Raw genomic sequence first — 25,235 nt, 5'->3', positions numbered from 1 at the left:
AGCCCTGCGCTGCTATTGGCTTCAAGGGAAGGCCCTCGGAGAAGGGGGAAGGCTCGCGGGGGATAGTGGGGCCTGTAGTCCGCAGTTGTGTGAGTGCTGAACTGTGAGAGCCCGCCCGCCGCTGGGGGGAACCCTGAGAGCTCCTCACCAAGCCCAGCCCAGCCCTACCATGAGCACTAACCGTGTCCTTCATCTACACCACCTCCAAGGACAGCGACCCCAAGACCCCCCCTGGACAATAGTGCCAATGCACTACCACTCTTAAGGCCATTGCCTCTCCCCCTATCACTCTTACCTGAGTACAGAAACCAGCTCTGCTCGCTTGGAGGTAAGAAGAAATCAGCCTGTTTTGGGGTTGGTTTAATTCAGTGGCTTTGTTCACAGAATCACAGAATGACCCAGGTTGGAAGGGACCTCAAGGATCATGTAGTTCCAACCCCTCTGCCTGGCAGGGCCACCAAACATACACCTTTACTAGATCAGGTTGCCCAGGGCCCCGTCCAACCTGGGGCATCCACAACCTCCCTGGGCAGCCTGTTCCAGGTCCTAACCACTCTCCTAGTGAAGAACTTCCCCCTAACATCCAACCTAAATCTTCCCTCTTTTAACTTAAAACCATTTTCCCATGTCCTGCTATTGTCAGCCCTTTCCAAGAGTTTACTCCCCTCCTGGGAGTAAGTTCCCTTCAGGTATTGAAAGGCTGCAATGAGGTCACCCCGCAACCTTCTCTAGGCTGAACAAACCCAACTCCCTCAGCCTGTCTTCATAGGGGAGGTGCTCCAGCCCCCTGATCATCATCTTTGTTCCTAGCAGAGAACACACTGTTCAGCCAACACTAATTTAACCGATTTAATCAGCTAAGTAGAAGGAATCCATTCAACCCCAGGGAGAAACAATACAGCAGTGAGCAGCACTCAGGTGGCACTGACAGGAGTTCCCCTGCGTTGCTCAGGACAGACTGAGCTCCAGCTCAGTGTGGGGCAGCCAAAGGGTTGGATATTAATCTCTGAACAATGCTTTTCAGCCACTGCAAGAAGGGGTGGGTCTTCCTCATACACTTTTAAGCTCATTTTAAGAGCCACACGGATCTTGGAGCTGAACCTTATGGAAATCACACACCTTGCAACAAGCCAAATCCCCAGTGAAAACAACTTTTTGCTCTCTTACTTAGAGCTGGGCTTTGATCTTGTTTGAAAGCAGATCTTCATGAGGTTAAACATGAGACTTTCTACTTGGTATGTCTACAGAGAGCTCAACCTTCAGATAGAAAAAGGGAAAGAAAAAACAACCCAAAGGAATAAAGTATCATGTTAATGTTTACCTACCTGGGAGCTCCAGTGGTAGCATAAGATAAAATCACATTGCCTGCTCACATTTTGCCTTTCCTAGATCCTTGGGTGAAAAGGATTCGCTGCAAGCACAAAATTGAACTTCTTTTGATACTCTCTTAAAACTAATGGTAAAATGCTTTTCTTTCCTTTGCTTACATTCTGGTTGGACAGTTGTGGGACTTTGGTGCTTGGGGTCTGTGCGCTTCCTTAGGGCCATAACAGAAATCAGTCAATTCCTCCCAGCCTTTGTATGAGAAAAGGCAATGCTAATGCTCTGTTTGCTGCCATCATCTGACCAAATGTGCAGTGTAAATAAATCACCCTGAAACAACTGGATTTACTAGCACCAAAAGCAGAAATGCCACACCTGCATTTTCCAGGGTGTCCTGTTTACACTCCAGAGCCTATGCCTTGTATTTTAAACTGGAAGAGGGTAGATTTAGATTAGATATTAGGAAGGAATTCTTTGTTGTGAGGGTGGTGAGACACTGGAACAGGTTGCCCAGTGAGACTGTGAATGTCCCCTCCCTGGAAGCATTCAAGGCCAGGCTGGATGGGGCTGTGAGCACCCTGGTCTAGAAGGGGGTGTCCCTGCCTGTAGTTGGCATTAGATGATCTTACAGGTCTCTTCCAACCCAAACCATTCAATGATTCTGTGATTAATTCCCTAGCATATACACCGACTATGCTCCAAGCACTGGCACTCAGAAGCACCAAATGTCACCAAATGGCATACTGCTAGAGAATAAATCAATGTCCTTTATGCCAGGTGAGTGCACATGTGCTGTCCCAGCTCTTGAGCCCTGGGAAGCCTTGTTGGTACCATCAGCAGAAACAGAACTTCAGTTCCTTCCAACCATCAGCCCATCCCCATCTTTTATTTCCCTATTCATCTCTACAGTTGTTTTTGCACTGTTGTAAACCCCCAGAATGACATTAAAATCCCTCCTTTAAAGCATTTTCTTCTACTTTTGTTTTCTGAGAGACCTTTCATCACCAGTTATGGCAGAAAAGCAGTGGATGGCTGAACACCCCTGTGCCTCCACTGACTAAAATGATGATTGTTACTCTTCCCATGACTCCATCATAGAGGAAAACTGCAGGCTGTGCACGAAGGCTTGATTGTCAAATATACACACGGTCATATTCAGAGTGGGTATTTTTGTCTGAGTTGAAATAGCCACAAGTGCCACTAGATGTCGCAGCTGCTTCGTTGTTTAACTCCTCTCCCAGCACTGGTATAAGTTCGGCTGAAGAGTGAAAGCAAGGACTGTGCAATAAAGCAGAACCAGGCTCCTGTCCTTAGGCCACTGTTGGAAGATGCTTTAGGAATGGTTTTTCTTGAGTAACGACTTCGATGCCTTGCTAAAATCCTCAGACTGTTCGGGCTGAAGGGAACCTGCTGGAAGCAGAGAGACAGGAAGGAGAAGGGGATGTTGAAAGGGCACAAAATGCTTTGCTGAAGGCAGGAAATCTAAGTGACCACAAGGATATGACTTCCTCTATGCTAATAAGTTCACTGCAGGAAAAGAAAAAAAAAAAAAAAAAGCCATATTTCTACACTTTCTCTAGGATTAACTAATGGCATTTACCTTGGTCTTGTTGAAGCTCAACAGTTGGAGCTCATGAAGACCTGCTTCCTCCTGCTGAAATAGTTAAGAAATAACAAAAAGATGAAGCAAACATAATCAAGCCAAACTCAGGGCATTCTCTCTCAAAGGGAGCTAATTTTAGTGCCATGCTGATGCAGAGATTGGCTGCATCCCTGCCCAATTCATGGCAGAAAGGCAAATAACTGCAGCACAAAGGAGACAAGTGAAGGGCAGGGGAAGAATATTCTTCCTCCCTTCTCAGAGCAGCCCAGTGTCTCCCTCCTCTCATGTCACCCATAGGAACCTGTTCATTCTCCACATTTAGCTCTGAGGTTCCCACAGGAGGATCCATCTTTTCTGGAGGTTGGTTCAAACTAATTATCTCCCACAAACCTTCAGAGAATTTTCCTCCTCCTGAAGGAAGACACAGCAGTTAGAGCAGCAGCCTGTGCCATCACCGTGCACGTGAAAGTCATAACAACACTGGAGAGAATTAATTCATGTATTCACTCTGTTGTGACCAATCATTGTGCCTGTGGATTCTGTTTTCACTCCACTGGCAACACTTATGTTACAAACAAAACCAAAACTGAATTGCTGTGAAATTGCTATGAAAGCATTCCCTTAAGGGGAAAGCAAATCTAAAAACAAGGGAAAAAATAATAATAACCGTGGAGAAATTGTTAAGAGGAGTCAGATGTGGTTCAGGAAATAGCTAAAAATGATTTCGAGAAGGAGTAAGCTTCTATGGCTGCATGTCATCACTTTAACTTTGTCCCACACACCTCGGCTGCACATCTCCTGTTCTATAGGAGGCTGCTACCAGGCTGTTGGAGAGCCCATCACCCATGGAAACCCCACCTGGCACCTCTGCAAACAGCATCCCTGTCTCCTGGAGCAAAGTAGCATCTGGCAGGACGTGATTTGCTACAAAGGCAGCCTCTGAAGTTTAGCTTTGAAACGAAAGTCAACACTCTTCCTTCCCTGGAGTCACTCAAGGTCAGGCTGGATGGGGCTCTGAGCACCTGATGGAGCTGTAGTTGTAGGTTTATTGCAGGGGAGTTGGGCCAGATGATCTTTAAAGGCCCCTTCCAACACTAATGGTTCTATGATTCTATAATTCAGCACACAGCAGGCTCCCACTGCTACCTCCTTTCAGATGAGTCTATGGGTCAGATGGAGGATCCCACCTGTCCATTGTGATAACACGCAGGCATCTCCTTTGCAGTCCATTGCTGATGGTTTGAATTCTGCAAACCAGATGTACACAGCTCACATCTGCAGAGCCACACAACCCTGGGGGCGCTCTGAACTCTCTTTATTTCTCACTCCATCCATCAGCACAGAAACTCTGTATACGCCATGATGGCCTTGCAGGCTCCAAGGGAAGCACTAAACAAAGGAAAACCCACTTTAATTCCATCCCTAGATGAAATGGAAAGGTGCAGGAACATTGTGTCCCGCTGTGTTAATTCTTCAATATCAGTACTAATTCCATTCAGAATCAAAGGGATTATTCACAGGTTTGCAATCACCCAAGCCCAAGTATGGAATGTATATCAACATACATTCCCAACTGGACATACCCAGATGACAAAATATGATTTGGGCTGAGTATTCTCATTCAGCAATGGGAAATTTGTGCCTTCTGCAGTGATTCTCTCCCAAAGCTATTCATCCTTTTTTACCATAGGACCATCCACCGTGCCCACAAGTGCCATGTGGCAAATTGGAACAGATGGCAGTGCCCCCAAATTGCTCTTTTTTAGTTCTTTTGTATGTAATTTATTGTTCTTGCTTGGTTAGACTGAAGTAACTATAGGTTGATGTCACAGTCTTTTGGATAGAACTTTTAATGCCAGCTACCCGAGATGAGGGAAAAAATTAGATGTCCATTAACTAAGATTTAAAATAGCTAATTAAGATAACAGCTGATGCATAGCTAAAGAATAGTTAAAATAAATAGCTGGTGCATAGCTAAGCAATAGCTAAAATAAATAGCTGATGCACAGATATATGCATCATCTTAATGGTCTGCAGAGAAACAAGCAAATTAACAATACCGTGTGAAGGAGAGCAAGGGCTGTAATCATATCTCAGATTGCTGTCATATTCATAAATCTTAATTAGTCATTGATGACAAGTCAACTGTAAATATGTACTTACATGAGGAAAGCCATGGGGAAGTCAAATATTTTCTTCCCTTTTATCAATTATTTGCTGGACTTCAGTCATATTCCCAGTGTAATCATTATTTTAAGGTGTTTTACTTAAGCTGTCTTAAAGGACTTTGGCATCTTGAGCGAGCAGGCACGTTTCTTCATCAATATTTGGATGCTGCCTTAGTGTATATGGAAAGTATCACATTTGGTTGCAATTTGTGCTATGACAAGAATACAGAGCTATTTTAAAGATATATAATATACACTTGAATGACATATATAAAGATTTTATTTTATTGATGGTCTTGGAAAAGGGTTGAATCCAGTGTTGTTTTCTTCAGCTTTAGCAATTGGCAGCAATTTGTTCATGTTAATTTATTTGTTCTTCTAATTACTCCTTGATGTGTCCTTGTTATCCCCGTTCCCTGCCAGGAAGCCCCACTGAGCTCATCCTGGCTCCAAGCAGCCGTGTGACACTGCAGCAACATTAACACCCCAAAATCACACAGTCACAGAAGGGTTTGAGTTGGAAGGGACCATTCGGAGGCCATCTGGTCCAACTGCCCTGCAATGAGCAGGGACAGCTACAGCTCCATCAGGTGCTCAGAGCCCCATCAAGCCTGACCTTGAGTGTCTCCAAGGACAGGGCATCCACCATCTCTCTGGGCAACCTGTGCCAGTGCCATTACTATACTTATGGTAAAATAATGCCAAATATCCTAAAAGCCAACAGGCTTATTTGTCTTACAAAGCTGTAAGTGAAAGGATTCTGGCCTTAATGTTGGGAAAATGCAGGTGGAAAAATTAATGCCTGCACTTCACTTCTGTACTCACGCGGATGGACTGTTTGTGTGTACTGCAGGTACATGGAGTTACTGTCCTTGTTATGACCAGATGCTGCTGTGGATAGGGTAATTGCTAAGGAAAATCTATCTGCTTCAAGATCATTAGGAGTTCTGCTGTTGAGTGCAACACCACCATAGTTTTATCCTGAACATCGATTTGCAGCATCACTGCTGTGAGAGAGCCCCGACAGCGTTAGGTAAAATCAATGGGAGTGTTAGAAATAAGCTCTCGATGCCATTAAAAGGCAAAAAGCCTGTTCAGGTCTTCTCAGATCAGCCTCGGTGCTACAGAGAGTTGCTTTCCTGGGGAGGGACAAAGATGAGTTTTATACACTCCTGTCTTTGAACATCTCTTCTGTTGATGCTGCAGGGATTGGCAGCAGCACTGAGTAGTGAAATGCCACCACCCTGAGCAGAGTTACCCAACCATGAGATCAGGCTGCCAGGGTCCGTTGGCAGTTTCCTATTGAGAAGAGCTAGGATTCAGATTAAAACCAGTTCAGAAGCCATCTGTATTCCCTCATGTACTGTATCCACTGTGTTTTGTTGTTCTTTTGGGACTTCAAATCAAGTCAGCAGCTCTAAAGAGAGCAAGACTGAACCTCCTTTACTCACTTACAGTGGTGTAAATGACAGATTCCAAAGTAATGTTTATATTTATATATATATATATTTAGTTGTTAGTGTACGTCCTGCAGGTGCTGGTGGGACAAGTTCCCATAGGAACCTTGGGGTAGGTGTGCCAGAAGGGGTCGGGTTCTGTCTATAATAGATGGGACGAGCCAACTTGGCTCTTTCCATCGGGCTCCATGTTTGCTCAAGCTGCACACGTAGCTTTTGAGTGGCAAGTTGTATGGACAAATGCTATTACTGATGCAGTAAAAGTAAGAATAAGTTGCTCCTGTTCCTGCTTTCTCTGTTTGATCAGCAAAACACATGCAGAGAGAGATCGATAGACAGAGAAATGTATTAGAGCAGATGGTATTCGCCCATGCTTTGCAGCTGTCTGGCTAAATAGCAGTATTGATCCTGTAAATAACATCCCTAAGATATTGTCTGTATTCTTCAAGCAGTAAGTGTAGGCCTTGGGGCATGAACGTCTCCACTGAATGCATTTCTCTTAGGAAAGGCATCATCACTGTCCACCACAGAGCACCTGCAGAATGGGCACTCTCACACTGCAGTAGCCAAATGAAAGCCATAAAGGTAATCACATTTCTTTTCCCTCTTTTTCAATGAATATGTAGTACAGAATGTATTTAACCCAGAAATATTGTACTTCAGTCGCAACAACCCCATGCAGTGCTACAGGCTGAGTGTCCCGAGTCACAGAGTGGGTTTGAAATGGAGGTCCTTTGTACCTCTTACCATCTCAGCAGAGAAAAATGTTAAATAATGACTTTCTCTTCAATTACACAAGAATTTTGCTATGCAAGATTTTAGTAAGGAGCTGATAGATTTGGATTCCTTACTGAGCTGGTCCAATCCTCGCTAATCTATACATAAAGTCAAGAAGAGAATGGAAAGATCCCCTCTGAAAATCTACACTCTATTAAGGATACGAGGTAGGCCAGGCTCCTTTTCCAACCCAGGAATTAAGGCAGTAAGACGAGCATCACAGTGAACTGTCTGGATTTACAGTGGTGGCTTTCAATTTCATTTGTCATTTCCAACCACGTTGTGTTGGAATTAAACTGGATGGTTTATTAGAACCTTGTTAGCAGAAGACCGTGCGCTGTAGCAAGCAAATAACTCACAAGCTACTGAAATTAAGGCCTTGAAAATGTTTTAAGGGGGTTTATGTTTAATTAGTGATTTTGACCTTTGATATCAGTAATTTTTTTTTTAATCAGCCTTGCACTGGAAGAGCACCATGAGGGAATGAGGAGTTTGGTGTTGGTGCACAGAGAAGGGATGACCCCAGTTGCAGACACATTGGCTTCCATGATGATTTTATGTGTGACTGAATATCTACTGATACGGCATCAGATTAACTTGGAATTTGGAGTGATTAAAGAACATTCCTAACTCAACATCCCAGATTAAACTGGATATTACCAGCTCCTCCAGACTTACTGATTTCATCTAGGTAAGCAAAGAGGTTTTCCTTGTTTGCAAGATGGCTCTGGCTCTATGTTTAAAGATATGAACACTTATTTTACCTTACTAATACTCATTACAGCTCATTTTTCTCACTGGTTATAATGCACTCGTGTTTATCGCTTGGGTTGGAATCATTTGCTTTCATACGTGGAGCAGACGTACTCTATGCTGCCTGCTCAATTATTTCCATTTCCTTCTATGTCAGGTTCCACAGTGCAATAATTAGATCAGATCATGAAACGAGACCTACAGAGATAGTAATAAAAACCTGACTTGTTTGATAATGTGGAACGAGGTGAATCACTTTAACTAAACTCTTAATTTATTTCTCCTTAGTTAATTCAGCTTAATTAGATAACCTGCTAACCAAAGGCAATTCAGTCATACCTGAAGCACTTATATCATATCCGTATTGCTGTTCTTTTTTCTTTCTTTTTGAATGATATTACTGTTTTATTACCTCTCTTCCTCATCAATTTTACTGCTGCTGTTGATCTTCCTAGAAATGTTTGTTTTCTCCAAGGCCGAGCTTATCCATAATTCAGTGTTAATGGCCAATCAGCTGTGCATTACCCACAGTGCAGAAAGCAATGCCAGGATTTGTGTGCAGGGATGGACTGCAATTTTTCACCTTGGAAAGCATTGGGTAACAGGGAAGGGTGACAGGGAATGCTGTGACATCGCACCCTAAGTAGTCACACCTCCCCTGCCTTGGGCACTGAAAGGACATCTCTTGCTGTTACAAGAGTTGTTACAACAGGCTTCTTGAGGCTGTTTTGGAAAGCGGCTTAAAAAATGGAAGTCAAACCAAAACCAAAGATGCTATGCTACATTGGTGTGGCCTCACCTCAAGCACTGTGAACAGGTTTGGGGATGCAATATAAGGATATAAAACGACTGGAGAACATCCAAAGGAGGGTTGTGGAGATGGTGAAGGTCCTAGAAGGTAACATGTATGAAAAGCAGCTGAGATCCCTTGGTTTGTTCAGTCTGAAGAAGAGGAGGCTGAGGGGAGGCCTCAGGACAGCCTACAGGTGAGGTGCTCTCTGATGACAACAGAGAATGGCATAGAGTTGCATCAGGGAATGGTGGGAAAGAACCTGAAACGCCATCCACCTCCAACTCCCTGTCATTTGCAGGGACATCTCCCACCAGGTCGGGCTGCCCAAAGCCCCAGCAGGCATCACAGAGTGGTCCAGGTTGGAAGGGACCTCAAGGATCATGAAGCTCCAACCCCCCCGCCACACGCAGGGCGACCAACTTCCACATTTAATACCAGCCCAGGCTGCCCAGGGCCACATCCAACCTGGCCTTGAACACCTGCAGGGATGGACGGGGCATCCACAGGCTTTTTGGGCAACCTGTTCCAGTGCCTTGAACTGGTGAGAAGGGGATCTGCACAAAAATCTGCACAAAACCTCCAGAACCAGTTCAGACATAAATCTTTCTCCAGCACTGCAGATGTTTTAATTCTAACCCTGTAGTACACTGAAATGCACAGGTAGCCCACAGCCTGAGACCTGCTCGAAGATCCCCCAGCAGAGAAAGCTGTCACAGAAGTACTGGGCTGTGCCACAAGCATCTTAAGCACCCGGAGAAGCTGAAGAATTAGACTTGCTGCGTTCAGGCTTAGATTTAACGAGCCCCTGCTAAGCACAGAGCTGAATGAGATCATATTTGGTCCGAGGCCAGAAAGAAATAGTGCTGTAATGGTTTCATTGGCTTTTTGAGAAGGGGCTGTCTGACTTCAGAGAGTCAACAGCAACACTCCTCCTGCTAATCTCATTTTCAGAAGCGTGCTGTGTGAGAAGAAGCTTCCTCACAAAGTTTTGCTTGATTGCTCTCTGTTTATGTAGGATTGCATTAGGAGCCCAACACTATCAGAAAACAGCCCGTGGCAATCCAGACGGAGTCGTGATTTTGTGAACAGCTTCAGCAGCATCAGATTTGCAAGAAGAGAAACTTCAGCACTTCCAGCAAGTTGTTGGTTGGATGGTAGCCAGGTTGGTCAGTACGAAGAGCTTCAGAATTAACAGGATGGATGGGCAGGAAAGGCAAAATGTAAAGAAAGGCAAAAAATGGCTTACACACGCAGGTTTCAGACATGCAGATTTAAGACAGGTGCATAGCAAGTGCTGCAACTGACAAGTGATGGTTAAGAGAATCTGGTTAATTTAAAGTAACGTAGTGTATTTACCTTAAGGAAAAAGAAATCAAATGCAAAAGGGTCTGGATGAAGCGCCCACATGAAGGGAAAATGCAGACAGAACCTTTTAATGGAGCCAGAGCACAAGTTACTCTCAGCAAGTATTTTGTGTCGTTCCCAAAACAGTCACCTTAAGAATGAAATTACCACCACACCTGTTGTAACAGCTCTTTATTTCAATGTCTATAACACAAAAAGAGGGCTTGCATTTTGACACTGGAATCATGCAAAGCACCTATACACAGAGAACGGTATACTGAACGAGTGTCTATCTCCTGCTACATATGGTCAATTTAGGCAGGAAGACTCGGTTTTCCTTTGCATTCCACTCTATCCTTCTACTAATCAACCAGCTGTGAGAGGTGACAATTAACCTTCATTGCAAACCAAACAATTTGTCACTGAACACTGCCCTAAAATGCTCAGATGTGCTTCTTGTAAACTTCATCAAGTGCCCAGTTCTGCTCTCATTATACAAGGATGAAATCCTGAACATCTCCAGCTACTGGAACAGACTTTAATCAGAGGTACAGTGCAGTTGTAGGACAGAATTTGGCTCAAAAGATGAACATCTCTTCCACAGAGGCCCCCAGAAGGCCCCTGTTCACGTCCCAGACACAGGGATGCAGAAAGCACAATGTCCCTAGGCTCAGAGATTTGTCATGTGCACTGAGGATTAACTAGACGTCCCGAACTATTAAAAAACAGTGGTATAGAAAAATAAAAGGCATAAAATACTGAACCAAAAAGGTTCCAAATAAGGCATCGGTAGGTCCCAACTGGATGCGTGCTCCCATTACGCACATCATCATCCTCCCAGCCAGGTCGGCTAAGGATGATTTATTAGGATCATAGTATCAATCATGGAGCACTACGAGTGACCAGGAGGGTTCAAGTTCAGTTCAAAAAAAAAAAAAAAAAGGAAAAATGAAACAAAACGAACAAAAAGAACCAATAAAAGAATCCAAAAAAGTATTCTTTTATTTATTTTTTTGGTCAACATTCCTTAGAAAATAAAATAAAAACATTAAAGCAATTCATTTTTAACTGATTCGTTAAAAAAAGGACAACATTCTTGTAAAGTAAAAATATATCTCTATATATCTGGAAATAGAACTTTTTTTTTTGCTGTTTTGTTTTGTTTTTTAAAAAAAGACATTCGGTATCATATCAGCGGGTTCTGATCAACTCCCCACCCACCTGCTGTGATAACCGCTGCTCATTAAGGCATAACGTCAGGTTGGCACCGTTACGACAGCTGAATCAAACTGGCTGAAGGCAAAGCAGAGCAGGCAGAACTGCCACCATCAGCGAGGCTGCTTCTCCCGCACGCTGACCGAGCCGTCCTCCATGCCGAAATACACCACCTCCGCCATGTCGATGAACAGCCCCGTCTCCACCACACCTGGGAACAAGAGTTCATGAGCCAATTAGCCAGTTAAGCCATCCAGAGGGACCTGGAGAGGCTGGAGAAGTGGGCCCGTGTAAACCTAATGAGGTTCAATACGGCCAATACTGCAACCATGAAGGCTAAGAGCTTCGAAACCAAGCAGATGGAAGACATGAGCCAGACACATGGGTTTGTATGAAACCTCCAGGGCTGCAGAAAAGCCCATGAGAAGTTAATCACATTAAGAGGAGTTAAAGGCAAGATGGATTTGAAGCCAGAGACCAAAGAAGAGGGAGAAAAAAAAAGAAGAGCATCAAAGTTTTGCTCATGCAGTTGGTCTTTCCTTACACAGAGGAAAAAAACAGCCTGGGGATGTCATTACCTCTATTTTGAGGCACATGAAATCCTCATACAACTCTAATGCTGGCAGTTCACAGTGATGCACAGCTCTGCAGCCCTCAGTCCTTTCAGGTGGCTGCTTGCTGACACACATGGCACTCAGCTTGCCAAGGCCCTCAGGGGCAGAGGCCACCAACACTCAGAGCCAGCACCAAGTCTGCTGGGCAAGCCCTCATTTCACCAACAACTCCTGCTGCAATCCAGGACCTGTATGTAAGCACTCATATTGGTTGCTTGCACAGCCAAGCTCCAAATCCAATCCCTACCAGATGAACACACTCCAAAAAGGCTGAAAAAAATAGTGTGCAAAGTGCACAGAGTCCTCCTACCACCAGTATATCCAGGCTTTAACAATTCTGCTCTTCCACTTCTGGGTAGGGAAGATGCTCTTTTCCCCTTAGCTGGCTCTTTTCTGAGCTCATGGTTAAACTATGGTATTCTGAAACCACCTCCAACCTGTCTCTTTCCCTTTCATCACCTCTTGGCTGAGGGATGCAAGGAGCCCATGAAAAAGACACTGTGTTTTGTTTCTGCAGAACCAGCCGCTGTTTCTCTTGTGCATAGAAAGAACTCTAATAAAACACGTTTGTATAGCCACGGACTACAACTGCATTAGGGTACAGAGAAGTGCACCAAGGACAGCCCAGACTAGCAGCGCCCACCAGTCTATTTATATCAGACACTGGTTTGTTTAGATCAGCTCTTGCCAAAGATCTTAACCTGCCATCTACTGTCAGCTGTGAGCAAGTGCCAGGTAATTATTCAGACTGCAAAGACATCAGGACAAGCCAAGGGAGAGGAAGCACACCAGCAGTTTGCTCCTAGATCCAGGGAAAAGGAAATGGGTGTGTTTTCAGCAAATCAGCCTTCTAATAAGCACTGAGGGAAGCAAAGCTAACAAACAGAAGCAGCTTGAAGTAACCAGGGACTCTTCACTTCGCCGAAACCTGTGGCATCTGCCTACTGTATTCTAATCATGGTGCTACTTCGTGCAGGCACGGAAGTTTGTGCTACAGGATCCCAACCTGTTCTTATGTGCTCTGGTAAGACACAAAGAGCAGTGAAACCAATGGTAGCTCTGCTGTGCACAGCAGGGGGCAGACAGCTATCTGGGATTAACTCAAAATACATAAGATGCACTCAAAAGGTAACTGGATTCAAGAGCAGACTTTCACCAAAATATCCAGCCAAGATATCTTGATGGGGCTGAGCAAGCTTTTGTATGTTGCTTTTGTATGTTGCTTTGATGAAGTGTCATCACCCTTGGGCAGACCTTAACGATCCAGAAACAGCTCTGGTCTGGATAACAGGCCTCATGCTTCTAGCCAAGCTCCCAGGGTCAGGGATTTGTAGTACAGACCAAGTCTTACCAGTTTTTGGCTTTTAGCATCACAGACATTACCTGGTATCATTTTTATGGCAGTGTTCACTTCGCTCCACTCGTGAACCTTGTCAAACTTCCAGTCCAGGATGAAGTTCCCATTGTCTGTCACCACCGGGCCCTGGGAAGCAAATCTATATGTCAGCACCACAAGCTCCTGTTGTACCAAGCACAGCCTTACAACGGGAGCCATCCCTGCTGCAACAGTGTAGGGAAGGTCATTGTTTGAGTAAATAAGGGCACAGTCCACTTCCCCATACAAACATTAACCCTGTAAGTCAAACCACTGCCCAAGGCAGCTGCGCCTTCCTCGTTCTTCTGCCTAGAGTTCACAGATAATCACAGAAAAGCTGGAAAAAAATGATATGATTTCATCACTGGGATAGAGGATCCTTTTCACAAGAGCAGAGCTAGAGGAATGTATTCAACAGACAACTATATGCAACTGAAGCCAAAACAAGACTCTTGCACCCCTGTAATAAGGGTGGGCTGCTACTGCATGCCATAGGGAGGTTTTGGAGCTGAAGGACTGACGGCCTTTGGTGTCTCAGATGTACCCAGCACCCTCTCAAGCCCCAAAGTTTTGTCCTTTCAACAAGAATGAGACAGCTCAGGCTGAGAATAAGGCATTTCAGCAACCCTGAGCAGGGGTTGTAACCCACACATTGCAGGAAAGACCGGGGATAAGACCACTGAATGAGACAGAATCCTCCAAGGACACATCTCATGCTGGAGCATTGGGATCTACATTTCCCAAGCAAGGCTGGTCTTGAGTTCATGGGAGACAACTGGCTTTCTCTTCTCAGGCTCCTATATATACCTCCTCAGCCTCTTGGGCCAGGGGATTAAACATATTAAAAGTGTTCAGCCTTCAGGTGTTAGCTCCAGCTGCAACTGGAAATAGTCCTCTCCTCCTTTACCATATGATATGCATTGGTCAGTCCACACTGTTCAAGCCAGGATAGGACAGTGGAGACAAAGCAGGTTCAGTTTTTAGTCCACTCTTGCTCTGTGTGGCATGCAGCAGATTGTTTGTGGCCAAGGAGAGACACAGAGCAGCCCTCAGACTGGAACATCCACCCCTCTTTTCACTGTTCAGGGCTGCTTGATCTGGGAGACATAAGGCTTACACAAGCAACCCCAACATCTAAACACACACAGTTCATTAAGTACAATTAAAGGAACCAGATTCAATCAGATGGAAGATCTTCCTCTTGGCTACACTCAGGTGGCTCTGTTGGGCACGGAGGGATGAGGGACACTTACTGCTTTGCTAACAGCCATCCGCAGCTCTGCAGCACCTCCAAAGTTTTTGGTCAGGGCTCTGGTGACAGGGACATAAGCCATAGGGATGACTTCAATAGGGATTCCCTTCTTCCACTGCTCCCCGAGGCTCTCTGATTTTTTCCTGAGATTTGAGGAGGGATCATTGTCAGACATTACATCGCCACCATCATTAACAATGCACTTATCACCACATTCTTTCCTGCAGACTGCTCAGGTATAAGGCCCTGGAGGGCATGGCAATCAGTTTGCATGTGCATTCATGTAGGAACAATCAGTTTAGCGCACAAAGCTCTGCTCATATGCCCTGTTTTGACACACTTTGGACAAGCACGATAGAAATTTTCAACAGCCCTGCGGCTGCATGCTCAGAAGGGTAAATTTATTCCATGCTGACAATCACTATGCTCAGAAAAAGCAGAGCAGCCTTTTCCCAACAAGCTCTGCTGACTTCTAAGCAGGCCTGCTGAGATGAAAATTAAGGAGAAAAAAAAGCCAAATTCAATTGCTGAAGCACTGGGAGTTAAGCTCATTTCCACCTATTCTTGCTCCCCTGACACACTAGAAGGATCGTAGCAGCCTAACACAGGGCCGTCCAAATACTTCCACACAATGAATAGTAATATTTTACCTGTAATCAGCAATAACGATGAAGCATTTTGCATATCCTGCAACTATCTTCTCTTGCGTCAAGCAACCACTGCAAGAGAAGAAAAAAAAACAACAAAACGTTAGCCTGATCCTCAGTGCAGCTCAGAGGACACCCAGCACCTGTGCCACGTACAGACACACAGACAACAAGGCTTACCCGCCTCCTTTGATAAGGTTAAGATCAGAGTCCACCTCATCCGCTCCGTCAATGGCAACATCAAGCTGTAGGAAGACAAGAAATTCAGTGTGAAAACCTCACCCAGTTCACTGGAGTTTATGCCAGCCCAACCAGAGATGAGTGTCTGGTCAGCCACCCAAGGAGACCAGCCCCAGCTCAACCACAAGCATGCAAAAAATCAAGAAAAGAAATAAAACAAAACCAACTGTTGGCCTGCAAGGCAAGTCTCTTCAGCCTCCAGTCTTCTCAGCTAAGTATCAGCATGACAAATGGGGTTTCCTGGCAAAAATGTTTGTGACAACACTTCAGCAATGCAACATCCCCTGCCAGCAAGCCTCAGACTGGAAGAGGAGGCCACCAGCTTAGCAGCCTACTTGTCATCTTAAGGGACCATTCAGAGATGAGCACTGCCCTTCTTGACCACCTGCTGGGATCAGTAGTTGGCATTTTAGAGCATCTGCAGCCTCGCCTCAAGTACTGTGTGCAGTTTGGGGCACCACAGTATAAGAAAGACATGAATATTAGAGAGCCTCCAAGGGAAGTCTATGAAGGTGGTGAAGGCTCTGGAGGGCAAGAGGTGTGAGAAGTAGCAGAGGTCCCTCGGTTTGTTCAGGCTAAAGAAGAGGAGGCTGAGGGGAGGCCTCAGGTCAGCCTACAGCTCCTCACAGCGAGCAGAGTGGCAGCGCTGAACTGGGAGAATGGCATGGAGCTGCATCAGGAGAGGGGAGAGGCTGGGTGTTAGGACAAGGTTCATATGGTGTAGGACATGGAACAGGCTTCCCAGGGCACTGGACTTGGCCCAAGGCTGCCAGAGCTGAAGCAGAGTCTGGACAGTGCTCTCAGTCATAGGGTTCGGATTTTGGCTGGTGCTGTGTGGAGCCCTGGGTTGGACCCTGTGGTCCCTGTATATCCCTTCCAATTCAGGATGTTTTACGACTCTACCATTCTGTGATTTTTGGTTCATGGGAAATAGAGGAGCCTGGGTCAGTAGACAGGGACAGTCTACTGCTCCTGCTCTGCACTGGGCCCTACAAGTCACCATAAACCAATCTTTCAGCCAGACCTCAACTTTAAGCAAACTACATACAAAAACTAACAAAGCCAGTTCTCTCGTATTCTGCAGTTTTTATCCTCAGCAAGAACAGATGAGCCTGGAGCTTTATGAAGGACCTGGTTAGGGGGAGGTCAGTAAGGTCTCAATCCTGCAGTCCCACTTACCTCTGGATGTCGGTCCAGGTCACTTAGTGTTAAGCCGTTCTGCAGGATCAGCTGACGGGCCTGTGCACCAAGAACACAGCAAACACTATTTACCAGCAGCAGGAAAGGAAATCAGACTTGTCGTGTCGTTCTCCTCGCTGCCGCATGGATGGGGGCTGCAGTGCTGCATCCTGAGCTCGCTGAGAGGCTGCAATCAGCAGCAGAAACGTATGGCATGGAGGAAATGATGCTTCCAGAACAGAATTTTTTTCATCAAAATAATGCTGATTTGAACTGAAATGCTTAGATGGTGCAAAGGGATGGGGCTGCATCCAGGTCTCTCCATACTGAACAACATGGGGCTATCAGCCTGGTGGGAGACACCTGTACTTAAGCATGAAGGCAGGTATGGGATCCTTGAGTCCCCTCTGGTTTCCTTTGGCTGAAAAAATGGGAGCAGGAAAATGAAATATTGACATCACAAAGGGACTAACAATGAAAGTGTTTTTCATACTGAAAAGAAACAAACAACAGAAAGGCAAAAAAGAAAAGCATAACTCAGAAAAAGTGTGGGAACGTCTCCTGAAACAGCTCTTTGGTGGCTGTGAGTTTCCCTCTTGTGGCAACAGAACACGAAGCACCTGGAGTTACGCTCCCTTTGGTCCATTCACTGACTTCTTAAATGGAAGTTCAAGCTTACAGAAGCTGAAATGAGTTAAATTTTACATCTTACAAACCATTGCCTGAATTACACCTTGCCTAAAACTCTTCTCAAGGCTGAACTTTGGCTATTCAGAGAAACGTGTGTCACAGCCTAGAATTCATCTCAGGTTTTTCCTGCTAACAAAGTGCACCATCTACATGCACTGGCATCCTGGAAACAATTACAAGAATTAGCCAGGAGTAGTCCCAGCAATGTGATACAACCCTAATCTTATACATTACAGTGGCACTCCTTAGCATGCAGTTTTAAAACCCAAGAGCTGTGGGCTCTAGATCAGACTATGCACTGGGCTTGCCCTATAAGAGCTCACAAAATAGATGACTGCCATCAGTGGGTTTACATTCACAATACGGTGTTCATGTATGAAGATTTCAGAGATCTGGGAACTGAAAGCATTGAAAAACGCCGTGCTGTACATGCAGGCTGGACCCTCAACAGGCTCAGAGTCAGTAGTGTGGAAACAAGGTGGCTCTCTTCAGGCTCTCTGCTTGCAAGGTGATGATGAGAGCAGACTGGCAGGAATCAAAAGCAGAGCTCCCACAGTAGGGGACAAAGCGGCAGTAACTGCACAGCGCTGGCCTACCCACAGATGACCAGGTTAACCTTGTTGCCCAGCACTGGGAATCCAACACAGTCCAAGGCACCACATTAGCTGGCTAGAAGGGTGCGTCCTTTTGGGATTAGATGAGTGACAGGTCATTGCCAATAGCGGCTTTGCTCTGTGCTCTCGACAGGCATCCAGGTGAAAAGAAGAAACAACGCAAAAGCCAAGGGATGGGTACTTACCCTGACACTAGCTTTAGTGATGGTGATGGAATAACCCAACCTTACAACAGGGAAGGGAGAAGAATAAAAGCTCACTGAAAGTAATTCTTCCTTGCCAGTGACCTCAGGCAGCCATTTACACCTGTACATAGCGAAAATAAGATGCTGTTTTGCTGACTGGGGAATGCTTCACTCCTAATTGGTAGAGGTTGGACTACATGATCTCAGTGGCCTTTTATAACCCTAAAGATTCTATGAGGTCTAAGAGGCTGCACGAGATATGAATCAGCCCCATGCTGGGGGGATTTGTACTCGTGCAGGTGGAAGACCTACCTCTACCCTTTACCATCAACCCTGTTGTTTCACTGGTAAGAAATTCTGATGTTACATGAACACTTCAAGGCAAGGCAGACTCCAGCCCACACTTGCTGTGAGATCTTTATCAATGTTTTCTCTAAGACCTAACAACTGAAATTGAGCTTTCCGAGGTTCAAATGGTACATGACATCCCCAGGTGGGGATCGCTTTAGATAGAAGAGAGATTGCCACTGCAGTGTATGTATGGAACAGAAGTAACGATAAGCCCTCCAGGGTCAAAGGTACAGCCCCAGAATCTATACCAGGACCAAGAAAAGGATAAATGCCCAATTCACTAACTGGGGCACTGTCATCTAGCCTTGAAAACCTTACGGGTGGTCTCTGTCCCCATAGCTGGTGACATCACCTCTCTCTGCCCTAAGGGAACAAGGTGCACAGCTGCTTATCAGCAGCACATTTCCACCTCAGGGAAATGTGGCAGAGAGAGCAAAGCCATTTGCCTGAAGGCATGGAAACAGCTCAAAAGCTTTCTGAGCAGCTCTGTGTTTTACCACTGAGCCACGTTCTCCCTCTTCCCCACCACCTTTCTCAACAACTTATTTAGTAAGAACTGATCTGTGCAACAGTGCACTGTGAAGGAAAAATTAAGCTGATGTTTCTTCTGCAATGCTTTGCAAAGCCCAGCTGATGTACTCAGTCAAGCTCCTCTTGAAAACACAAAAGCCTGCACCAAGATTTGTACAGCTTTCAGGGCCCGATATGGAATCAAAGGAGATTTTTGCATTATGTGCTTGGTTCACCACTGTGAAAGGAACGACCACGTATGTGAGCACCTGGACTGGAATAAAACCAAGGAGGAAGGAGCTTACCTGGAAAGATGTAGGGATGCAGACAATTGTCAGGTTCTCTTGTTTAACCCGCTCAGCTGTAGGAAGAAAGCAGAAGATTAGATTTGTACACAGCAGAATAAAAATCAAACCAGCTTTCTCTTTAAGAAATCTTAGTTCAGAACAGCCCCTCTGAATCACTGCAATTACTTGCTTGGCTTGCAAATAACTCAGTCACGCTCAAAGCGCAAACAGGTGCCACCCCGCAGAGCTAAGGCTCCCCTTTCACAGATATGTTTGAACACCCATCTAAACCCAGCCCCTGACACGCAGCCATTAACCTTTGTGTCTCCAGCAACAGAGCAAGGGTTGTGCTTTGTCAGCAAAACATCACCTGGGAACTCAGCCCCACTCCTACTTGCGCTCCATTAGGCAGGTTTTGCTGTGCTCCTTGTGCACAGAGCTGCAGCAGCTGCCTGAGAGGTTTTCTGGCTTGTTGCCTTGGGGACATCATGTCCACTTCTTATGAAACGTTTAAATATATAGCAGGCAAATGGCTAATAAAATATTGCACTAAATGGGAGGAAATATTTCCTCCCTCAGGTTAACCTCAAATGACTAAAATCTATTACTAAGATATAATTATGGGCAAAATGTTGTTTTAGCAAATATAATACTCAGGAATGAGCCAAGAGCCTGAGAGTCAGCAACAGAGCAAAGAGGTGGGCTGTAAACTTCAAGGCAACCCCACTGCCAGGGTTAAAAAGCAATACACAGGGCTGTGTGCTGTTAGAACTCTGATCTCAGTAGACTCAGAAAGTTGCATTTGTTTAGAGATGGATCCAGTGTTGAAGTGGGGAACGGCTGTAACACTGAGCCAAACCCAGACAGCTGAATGACAGCTCCCAAGCCACCTCCCAGACAAATCTGTGCGTGGGGTGATGTGGGTGCAAGCAAGCAGGACCCACCCTGATCCCATGTTTCCTTTGCTCAGCTTGAAGCCCTGCTATGAGCCAGCTCTGCCCAAGGAGCTGGGGTCGTGCAAGCGGGACGCTCTGAGCTCTGCATCTAAATAGAAGCCCCACGGCTGAAAAGAAACTTTAGACTTCAATACCCTCTGTAATGAGGCATGATGATAATTATCTTCACATTCCCTTTGCAAAATTGCATTTCCCTCTCTTGAATATTTTGCAAAGAGGCTGGAATGTTCTGAATGACACCTTGAGCTAACTAGCCCCTAAGGGCCAGCACATCAAACTAGCTGTAGGGTATAAAAAAGACACAGCAAGATTTCAATCCTTGTTCTGCTTACGCCTCAGCAGGACCCTCAGTGTGAATATCGTGGATGTAAGCAAGCAGCATGAGCTGCATACAAATGGGTTAACAGAAGCAGAGCAGCTGCATGGCCCAAAGCCACAAAACAAGTTGAGACATGGCAGAGCTGGAACGAAACCGGAGATTTTTAGCTCCAATTTGCAGTGGGTGCCAGTAAAGTTCATTCCCTGGCCCTCCAGGGAGAACAGGTGGCAAAGCTCAGCCCTGCCAAGCAAAGTCAAGGAAACCACCCCCTGCTCAGGTCTCCATGTGCAATCAATTTGCAGCACGAACCTTCAGCTTCAAGGACAAAGCAGTGGATGAATACCCCTAAAGCACGAGCTCCCAGTTCTGATCATTTAGGGCTGGTTTTCAATTAGCTGGGGGTAGCTGGACAAGAGGACTTCCTGCAGCAGAGGAGCATCCTACCTAATCGATGCACTGCATGGACAATCGTAGAACCACTCCCGATGCCAAGGACTTGGTTGTTCTGCAGATCAAAGAGAGACAGAGCAGAGCTGTTAACAAGGCATCTTCTGCTTTTCCCAACAGATTCTGGATACATGCAAGGGGACAAAGTGTGTTAGCATGCTTCAGACACAGAAAGGAACTCCCTCCAGCATGGCAGGGCTGGAGCAGGAGAGGGTGACTGAGATTTTAAGCAACTCACCCGCTCCTTAAAGGACACACAGGCACTAAGCATCATTGTGCTCTGGCTCTTGAGGCGTTGAATGCATGCTCACTGCTGGTTACTGGCAGCTTCAGCACCAGTACATCAGTGTTTGAATTCCAACTAATCCTTGAGGGACTGTGATGAGGTCAGTAAAAAGAAAGTGGGGCTTTTCCTCCCCCCCAACAAAAATCCAGTGCAGAGGAAGAAGCCTGAGAACCACTTCTACAACTTCCACATCACCACACTTGCACGGGAACTGGCAGCTCAGCCTCTGAGTGCTGTTAGCCAGCAGCAACTTTGAAACAAGCCCCAGCCCTGGCACAGGACAAGCCTTTTCCTTTTGAATGCAGGCGATAGGAAACCATCAGCTCTGCTTCACAATGGTAGGCAACACAGCACTCCATCTGGAATGCTCCTGCTGGAAAGCCAGGAGCTCCACACAACCCACAGAGGAAAAAGCTGAAACAACTTCAAGATAACATCTCCCATAGAAGCCACATAGTAATAATGCCGAGCTGCTGCCAATGGTATTGTTAGTAAACAGTACGGATACAAAGAGAAGTGCAGCAGTTCCTAGAGGATTATGAACACCAAGCTCTGGAAGCACGTAACTGGCTGCAAGAGAGTCCAGCGACACTTGAAAGATTGGGTGAGCCTGGCAGCGTGTGCTGGAGAGGATCACAGCTCAGCCCTGGGCTTTCTCTGCTTCTGGTCTGGCTTATAGATCACCATGGCCTCATCCACAACACAGACGTGCTTCTAAAGCATGCCACAGGCTGAGGGTGCAAGGATTTATTATCTCCCAAGAGGATGCTCTATATAAGTCTGCGGTTATTATCCTCTCAGCCTCCCATCCAAGCTGAGCTACCTGCCGCCTCTTGTAAGCCCATTTTCAGTGTAATTGCCCCTTCTTTGGATGGGATCCAAAGCTGAAATTGACTAAAGGAGGCACAACATCACCACAGAGACTTCAGATGCTCAATATCAACCCAGATGGAATTGCAGGCACAGAGCTGCTGAGCGTCACTTCTCGGATGTTAAGCAGCTTAGGAACCATCCTCCATATGCAACAAGTTGTAGACGGTGCCACAGCTACAGCATTTCAATCAACTGAAATGTTATTGGGACATGAGCCTGCCTGGAAAGGTGGGGCTCGAGGCATTGCAGTCCCCCAGTATTAATGATTTCCCTCACTTCTGCACGTTGAAAGCTTAGAAGAAAACAAAACAGTTCCCAGAAACCCAGCACACAACAGCTCCAGCCCTTCCTAACCACAGTGACTCTGCAAAAGGGGAAAGCCACAGGTCACAACCGTATGCTTGCAGCACTACTATGGGAGAAACCCTACAGCACCCAGCGTTTCTGGGTTTCACCTGCCAAAGCCAAGCACAGCAGCTGCAAGGGAAGAGGAACAAGGCTTGTTCTGGCCATGTATGAGGCAGTTTTGGACTCCTTGCTCTCAACTCCAAAGGCTGGGACAGCTTCTTAAGTGTCTTAAAGGGACAGTGAGAGCATCATTTTCCTCTTAGTCCACTGTGGCAGTCATACTTACCTTTAATGTAATTAAAAGAGAAACAAAAAGCTCCCCTTTGCTAATCCCCCCAAGTTCCTCACAAGTTCTGCCATGGGCTGCCCGAGATTCTGAAGATTGCACGGCTCCTTCTGCTAACAGCGATAGCAACAGCCACGCACAGAGCTGTTGCAAAAAGCAGCTGCACCCTCCCAATAGAAGCTGAAGAGGAGGCAGATTTTTTGCAATAGCTGTTCAGTGGGGACTCCAAAGTTGCTTCTCCACCATTGCTTCATACCAACTCACACGGCAAACATTGCAGTGCTACTCCCAGTGCTGCCTACTGAATCGTTAACTAAATCAGCCCAGACTTAGGAGTCGCATTTTGCTACAAAACCCAAAGTGTATAACCCCAAGGTTCGCTTTCAGCCTGGAGCTGATGCACACCAGGCTGCTTTGGAGATGGAAGGAAAGACTGTAAAATAAGTGAAATATTTATGGCAACCTGGTCTGGGGGCAGCAGGAAGGAAAAGGGTTTTTTTCCCCTAAATGCTCACATGGGGCTCCTTGGCAGTGCCTTGATGCCCTTTCAACGCTGCTCTTGCAACACGGCTTGCACAGCAAACACTGTGATAAACCACGGCTCAGCTTTAACCATTGACCCTCCATCAGCCTGCTCAGCTCCAGCCCTACCTGAACACGGAGGGGACGATTACAGACGGGGAGCACCCCCAGGCAGAGCTCAGAGCACCCCAAACTTTGGGACAGCCTCTTTAACCCGAGCTTTTCCCCCAGCTCGGCTCGCAGCGGTCGGCACGGGGAAAGTTACGAGGTGCGGGACCCCACTCCCAACTCGTGCTGCCCCACAGCGAAGCAGGGGATGAGAAGCCCCGGGTGCCTCACCTGGACGTGCTTGTCCACCGCCGCGCAGGCTGCCAGCCTCTTGGCCTCCTCAGCCATGGTGCCGCCGGGCCGCCCTCGGCTGAAGGCTCTCCGCCCGCCGGCCCTGGCCCTGGCCCTGCCCCTCCCCGGCGGCCGGGCAGCCAGGGGCGTGCTGCGGAGCGGGCCGAGCCGGACGGGGAGCCGCATGCCGCCGCGGCCCGCCCCCGGGGGGCTCTCCCGTGCGGGCTGCAGGCCTGGGCCGAGCCGGCTCCCTTCCTACTCCTCCTCCTCCTCCTCGCAGTCCTCCTCCTCCTCCTTCGGGAGGCTGGGACTTGTAGTGCGGCGAGCAGCGAACTACAGCTCCCACAATGCATGATAGAACGAGGCACGGCGAGGCATCCGTACGGCGGCGTGATGCTGGGGATGGAGGGTGGGAGCTGTGATGTAGGGAGATTGGTGGTGTTTCCCTTGAGCACCCAGCGACACAACGAGCTGGAGACGCTGGAGAAGATCCAGAGGATGGAGTGACTCTGCTATGGAGACAGGCTGGGGGTGAAGGAGAGAAAGCACTGATAAAACTTCAGTGTGGTTTTCCAGTGCCTAAAGGGTAGTAGTACAGTACTAAAGGGTGCTCCCTACAGGGGAAGGATGTTGGAAGGGACCTTAAAAGCCATCGAGTCCAACCCCTCTGCAATGAACAGGGACATCCACAGCTCCATCAGGTGCTCAGAGCCCCATCCAGCCTGAACTTGAACTCCAGGGATGTGCACACACCACCTCTCAGGGCAACCTGTGCCAGTGCATCACCATCCTTATCACTAAAAAACCTATGCAGTTACCATGCAGAACACACAAGACGCTATAAAACCTGATGGAAGTCTAATTTCAGGGAGCACATAACGCCTCCTTATTTTTCCTGCCTTGTTTCTGCACCTGTTGAATCAATGCCTGAGAAAATAACAGGGATGCAGATCAACCTACAGCAGCGTTTTCAAACCTGGCAGCCGAGTTAAGACAGGCATCTCAGCAAAGAAAAACCCCTTCTCTATGCTGCAATGGAAACGGAGGCTGATGGGAGCTGCAGGTACAAGGTCAGAGCACAACGAGAGCGGAGAACGATCCCTTTTCTATTTGCACAACAGAAAAGCTGCTGTTGACTTTCAAACAAAATTCTATGCATGACTGACTTGTTTTGTTGCCAACCTCTCCAATTCTGCCTTGATTTTTAAAGGCTAGAAACATTTCCTTTTGTTTTCCCCTGGGCAGGCACTGCAGACTTTGAACAATGGGGTGTTCTTTCAACAAAGAGTCTATTATCATTAGCCGGGCTTATCTGGGTGAGTTAAGGCCTTACCTTTCTGTACAGAGCAGGTGACTTTGTTATTAAGGGCATGTGACTGCTGGAGGGTGGTTTGGGGGTTAGCTGGTCGTTTGAGTTACAGATCCAGTGAGCACCAGACAATCTTTCCCAGTATATTTAATGTATGGTGTGCTAAGAGGAGA

The 25,235-nt window shown here is 46.5% G+C and overlaps 1 protein-coding gene and 1 long non-coding RNA gene across 3 annotated transcripts; one reads left to right on the top strand and one right to left on the bottom strand.

Annotated features, from left to right (window-relative positions):
* The first annotated feature begins 175 nt into the window (after positions 1–175).
* LOC146761175 (uncharacterized) lies at positions 176–11,414 on the top strand. The gene is made up of 3 exons (XR_014945549.1): positions 176–328; positions 7,784–8,019; positions 9,890–11,414. It is a non-coding gene; the product is annotated as an uncharacterized LOC146761175 (long non-coding RNA).
* RPIA (ribose 5-phosphate isomerase A) lies at positions 10,396–24,131 on the bottom strand. Of its 2 annotated transcripts, none has more exons than XR_014945548.1 (9): positions 23,754–24,066; positions 21,097–21,157; positions 19,396–19,451; positions 16,741–17,161; positions 15,502–15,566; positions 15,325–15,393; positions 14,676–14,817; positions 13,431–13,530; positions 10,396–11,644 (listed from the first exon to the last, which is right to left on the bottom strand). XR_014945548.1 is itself a non-coding variant. In XM_015862885.2 (9 exons), the coding sequence occupies exons 1-9, from the start codon at positions 23,937–23,939 to the stop codon at positions 11,547–11,549; spliced, it is 837 nt and encodes a 278-aa protein (XP_015718371.1). In that variant the 5' UTR covers positions 23,940–24,131; the 3' UTR covers positions 10,396–11,546. The 2 variants fall into 2 exon arrangements, 1 of the variants encoding a protein (XP_015718371.1); XM_015862885.2 differs by having other exon boundaries at positions 16,741–16,800; positions 23,754–24,131.
* Positions 24,132–25,235: the final 1,104 nt, after the last annotated feature.

This window comes from Coturnix japonica, chromosome 4 (genome assembly GCF_054131305.1).
Source record: "Coturnix japonica strain WE chromosome 4, WE-NBRP24, whole genome shotgun sequence".
Taxonomy (NCBI): domain Eukaryota; kingdom Metazoa; phylum Chordata; class Aves; order Galliformes; family Phasianidae; genus Coturnix; species Coturnix japonica.
Note: the sequence above shows the minus strand (reverse complement) of the source record. Positions and strands in the feature narration are given on the sequence as shown.